The 6222-nt window shown below is 35.3% G+C and overlaps 1 protein-coding gene across 1 annotated transcript in view; it reads right to left on the bottom strand.

Moving 5' to 3' along the window:
• Nucleotides 1–6222, bottom strand: part of LOC106870540 (glycine receptor subunit alpha-2) — a 305943-nt gene that overhangs the window by 49805 nt on the left and 249916 nt on the right. Inside the window, exon 5 of the mRNA XM_052972406.1 lies at nucleotides 4679–4761. Within this exon, the coding sequence (XP_052828366.1) occupies nucleotides 4679–4761 (83 nt within the window). The remainder of the gene's footprint in view (nucleotides 1–4678; nucleotides 4762–6222) is intronic.

Here is a 6222-nt window from a genome sequence, read left to right as displayed (position 1 = left end):
AAATTTTACTTAATTTGGTTTGCGAGAAGGACTGTTTCTACGAAGTCGCGTATTGTCCTTGCCTTCGAAACGAGGGGTAGATGAAACAGGGACAACTGACGAAGGGGTATACTCTTTATGTTGCATGTCTCGTTTCTCTGTTTGGTCTTTTCGCTGTTCGAAAAAAAGTTCGTTTTCTATGTTTTCGTTCGTTTTTATGTTTTCGTTTCTCATTGTGTTTAACGATTATTTTTTTATGTCCTGTACCCATATTTGCATGTATGTATACATATAGATGTAGGTATGTACATATATGTATCGATATATGCATATATTTATATTTTATTTATATTATTATAGGATTAAACGCCACGCATCCTTTTCCAAGTAAGTTTTATCTACAAACATACATACGTACATAATACATCCAAACATATATACATACTTACATACATACAGAAATACCCTGTTGGTGTTGTCGAGATTTCGATGAAGGTGTCTTGGATCTGGTTTAGAAACGGGCTCTTTCTCTATTGGCAAGAATTCTTGAAATAAAATTGAATAATGACATACATACATACATACACATCCGCGCACGCACGCACGTACACACACACATACATACGCACACACACACACACACACACACACACAAACACATATATAACATAAGACGGTCTTCTTTCTGTTTCTGTCTACCAAAATTCACTCACAACGTTTTCGTCAACCTGACTACTGTAGAAGACACTTGCCCAAGGCACCATGCAATGGGACTGATCTTGGTGTGTAGCTTTGTAGTTATGTAGTCAGGTAGTTGGGGGATGAATGAAGGTAGGTGCTAAAAAATATAATGAATTAACAAGGGTGTTAGAAGTTTTATAAACAGAAAGAAATGTTGTTTTTGTCGTTTTTTAACCTTGACAGCCCTAATCAGATCAAGTTAATGTATTCTAATCCTTCTTTCCATCATGTTGTTTTAGACTATCTTGTACACAGCCCAATGTTGTTAAGATAGCGTTGTGAAACTTGAGGGTGTTGCGCGCCTTCTTTCTAGCAGGTCAGTTGACCATCTTGAGACTTCTATATTGGATCGAGTGAGAGAGTGTCTACATTGTTGTTACTTTAGTATGGAAAAGACGTATGTGTAACAAGTAAATATCTCTGTGGTGCATCTTATAGAAGATGTTTACAGTTAAAGAAGGTATCGACAAATCCGTCATTTTTCGCCATTAACAGTTGACCAGATAACAACTCAAATTGGAAACGAGAAAGACAATAGACTAAGAATGATGTGGTTGTAGACTAAGAATGATATGGCTATATAATATTCATAGTGTGACTAAGGCGGTGAGCTGGCAGAAACATTAGCACGCCGGACGAAATGCTTAGCGGTATTTCGTCTGTCTTTACGTTCTGAGTTCAAATTCCGCTGAGGTCGACTTTGCCTTTCATCCTTTTGGGGTCAATAAATTAAGTACCCGTTGCGAATTGGAGTCGATCTAATGGACTAGCCCATTCCCCCAAAATTTCGGGCCTTTGCCTAGAGTATAAAAGAAGAAAAAAAGGATTATTCATAGTGTCAATTGTTCACACTTGGGAATCTAACCGGTAAGCGTAATGACAGTTGCTTCTGACAGGAGTCTATGGAGGGAATACCTGAAGACTCCCCACCCCGACCTTCCCATGAGTAATGGGCGACGATGGATGGATCATAATCGTCATCATTGTCATTAATATTATTATTATTTTATTGTCTTTGAACAGATACTAACGCTGGACATAAACTATGGTATCAGCTGTTCACTACCAGTGAACTAAGGTAACATTCTTAATTTTTGAGCACCATCCGGGGTATTCAAGCGGTTCCAAGCAGCGCTGTTTTCTGCAAGTGTTCCACCCTTATTGCAGCCCCTATTTGTGTCATTATTATTATTATTATTATTATTATTATTATTATTATTATTATTATTATTATTGTTGTTGTTGTTGTTGTTGTTGTTGTTGGTCTTATTATTATTACTGAGTGAGAGAGCAGCGTATGCCATCAAAGTGATACTGGGGTACAAATATGCAAAGCCCAATATACCCACCATGACTAACCGTCTGATTAAAGTACACCAGGCACATGCATCATAACCATATGCGCGCGACATGATTGTCTCACAGTTCTTTATTTTATAGCAATGTGTCAGTCCACTTTTAGTCGCTTAGGGGTGGTCGGAATCCTTCCACAACTACCGAGCGCCATTCTGCGTGCTTTGGGTATGTGCTGTGGTTTGTGGTATTGAGCAGAACATTTGCTGTAGCCTTTCTTTTATTCCAAGACAAAACATATACATGATAGTACTTTCATTCAGTTGTTAAGATAAGGAGCCATGAAAGCCAGTGCCTAGTATTGCATCAGGGCATTTATTATTATTATTATCATACGATATATGAGATTGACTTACTCGTCTGTTCACACGTACACACACACGCACACACACGCACACACACACACACACACACACACACGCACACACGCACATGCACACAAACACTCGTCGTATACTTCGACTTATTTTTATTTCTTTTTCTGTGTCGTGTTGAAAGACTATTTTCCTTCTAAATAGGACTTCAGTCGACAGCGTTTAAGTTGACTTATTGTATTACCCAAACTATAGTCAAACTTTTGTATGTATGAGAGGTAGTCACGCTTACCTAATTTTCTCAGTGAAAGAGAAAACCGGTTCCGATAGGAACATAAAAAATAGGAAGTAGAATAGAAATAAATACTGCTGGCCATTTAGCTTGGCACTGTACACTTTCTGTCATTGTGCAGTCTGATTAATGACATAGACATGAGGTTTTTTCTATTGCATGTATGAAGAAATAAGATTGTTTAACATCCATCTCTTTTGCGAATATATAATTATGAAAAAATAAAAAAATGACTTCAACTAGGGATCAAAATCAAATTGCAATTTTCCAGAACTTATTTCTAATGTTTGCCACGTGTCAAATCCCTTTGTTTCCTGTTGTCAACGCAGAATATTGTGCTGTCGTTGTTGTAGCATCATTAAGTCCTAATTGAGTTCACGTATGACCATCATGTCTAGTGTGGTATATCTAGGATTATCCAATGCATTCTTCTGTATAAAAAAGTTAGTAGGGGTGATACGAGAACAATTTCATTGGTAATTCTAGCAGTTGTTATTATCAGTCAGAAGCGATCTCCATTGACTTATACTCTCTGCATTTTAAGACGAGATAACTTGACATTGAGATGTTTGTATCTTACCCATAGAACTTGAGTAAGAATGGTTTTAATTTGTGATTGTAACTACGTTTAGATCTCGATTTTCTAGAAGCATTTATTGTTGACTTAATGTGCTAGAACAATCACTCTGTTCGAGCAATCTACATTGTAAAAATCGTAGTGGTTTAGATAAATACTTTACAATCAGTACTTTAGATCCAAAGCATTTTGACTACACAGATAACGAGAACAAGTTCGAAATTTTAGTTTATACATATTCAGACATCATTCATAGTCAAACGGAATTGGTGCAAGAGTTTATTTCACAGAAAGACACGCACAAAGAGATAATGAACATTTGATAGATTAAAGTGTCGAATTACTATCAACATACATAAAATCATGATCGCTAATAGCATATGATCCATTTATTCTAACCTGTCCACGTTTTACTAACCTTACCAATAATTGGCGCAATTTTGGAATGATCATTCAACCAGTTGAAGCACGTAAGTTGTATTTCCGTTCACAAGTTGCCTACTGGGCAAGATTATAAGGTAATAAATAACTTTTCAACAATGAAGCCTAAACAAAAGAGTATGTTTCTTAAATATTATGGACGAATTCGCTTTTCTTTTTCATTCTATGTTTAAAAAGTTAAATAAGGCACATGTTATTATGGTTTCAACTTAAATATAATATTGATATTCAATCTTAGTTAAATTTTTTTATCGTGTTTTCATCTACTTACAAATAACTGTATCGACTTCCTTTAAAACTATATCTTCCTTTTGTTTTTGTTTTAAATACAAATAAACGTAGACTATATTTAAAATTACTTGGCATGTATCATGATGTCTTTTTTTGGGGTGCAGGCTTTCTACAACATTATAATTTAACCCGCTATTGTACTGTTTGTTTTACAATTTGTGCCGATGAAATAAGCTCCATAATACACTGGAACTGACATTTTTATTTAATTTATTTTGTATCCTTGTGAAAATTATCCGAGTGCTGACTGAACAAAATTAGGCTTAATGCTAAAAGTAGAAGGCGATAAACTGAAATACCTTTTATATTTTTTTAAATTCTTATATAAGGAAAGAAGGACTTATTGGTTTGTAGTTCACCTCTTACCCCACGCACACAACCCGAATATTTCCCTGTTCCACCCTTATTACAAACATCATTTTCTTCTAAACATTATCTCCCATACTAGCTACCCCATGTAGATATTTGTTAACATGAGACTCTGGTAAAAGACACTTGTCTGATATGCCATGCGACGTTGATCAGACCGTGAAATAGGTCGAAGCAGCTTGAACTTTTTAACTGAACACTTAAGATTTAATTTTATTTTATAAAACGTTTAACTTCTGCGTTTCTTTCTAACAGGTAGTGGTTAAAGTCATTGAAGATAAAATATCCAAATGGATAACACTAAATAACGTTGTTACTCACAGCTTTGTAAATATAACTGGCAAACCTGAGTGTCCATCGGATAATTTTGTAGTTTCATGGGACAAGAGGCAGTCAGAGAGATTCTGAAAAGATATCAAAATATATTTTTGTTAATGATGATGGCGATGGAGCATACTGAATCAATATATAAATTTCTTTTTCGTTTATTAGATTCGAATTTATTCTGTTTTATGAATTAAATCAAATTGAGTGTTTTGTTGATACTTAATTTATCCGCGATCGAAGTGGAGAAAGGCTAAGTAGACCGATCCGAATTTGAAACTGAAACAATGAACATAATTACAATGAAATCTTTAGCATTACATCCAGCGCTTTATCGCTCACGCCAACTTACTACACTGAACGATGTTAATAATCCTTTTTAATATATAGGCATATAAACTGAAATATGTGGGAAGGGGTATAGTCTATATCAATTACGCTAGTGATTGACTGATTCTTATATTATCGAGCCTGAAGGGATGAAAGGTTAATTTGACCACGGCTGAATTTGAACTCAAAACGTAAAGGGTCAGAAAAAATGCCACGAAGCATTTTTCCGGATGCACTAATGATTCTGCCAAGATGATGCCTTCAATTATTTCTACAATAGGCACAAGGTCTGAAATTTTGCGGAAAGGGGTTAGTTGAATACATAGACCGCAGTACACAACTGCTACTTATTTTATCGACGCCGAAATGATAGAAGATAAAGTTGGCTTCAGTGGAATTTTAAACACAGAACATAAATCCGAAAGAAATGCCACTAAGCATCTTGCCTGGCCTGCTAACAATTCTGCCAGCTAACCGCCTTTAATAATAATAATAATAATAATAATAATAATAATAATAATAATAATAATAATAATTATTATTATTATTATTATTATTATTATTATTATTATTATTATTATTATTATTATTATAATCCATTCTACTAAAAGGCACAAGGCCTAAAATTTGGAGGGAGAGAGCATCGACCCCATTGCTCAACTGATACTTATTTCATCGACCCTAAAAGGCTGAAAGGTAAAGTCGACCTAAGTGGAATTTGAACTCAGAACGTAAAAACAGACGAAATGCCACTAAGCATTTTGCCCGGTGTGCTAACGATTCTGCCAGCTCACTACATTTGAAGAAGAAGAAGAAGAAGAAGAAGAAGAAGAAGAAGAAGAAGAAGAAGAAGAAGAAGAAGAAGAAGAAGAAGAAGAAGAAGAAGAAGAAGAAGAAGATGAAGAAGAAAGCAAAGGACCACTGATGAGGTCACAGAAGTGTGACGAAAGAACTTCGGCCAAAATACGAGTAATGTAACAAATAAAATAAAGCTGAATCAAATTAACACCAAATATATAGTGCGTGTGTTTTTATTGGCAAACTTGCAACATGACCATCCCCAAATACAACAATAATAATAATACTTTTTACTATAGGCACAAAACCTGACATTTTCGGGAGGGGACCAGTCGATTACATTGATCCTAGTGTTTCACTGGTAATTAATTTATCGACCCCGAAAGGCTGAGAGGCAAAGACGACCTCGGTGG

Source organism: Octopus bimaculoides, chromosome 13 (assembly GCF_001194135.2).
Source record: "Octopus bimaculoides isolate UCB-OBI-ISO-001 chromosome 13, ASM119413v2, whole genome shotgun sequence".
In the NCBI taxonomy this organism is placed as follows: domain Eukaryota; kingdom Metazoa; phylum Mollusca; class Cephalopoda; order Octopoda; family Octopodidae; genus Octopus; species Octopus bimaculoides.
Note: the sequence above shows the minus strand (reverse complement) of the source record. Positions and strands in the feature narration are given on the sequence as shown.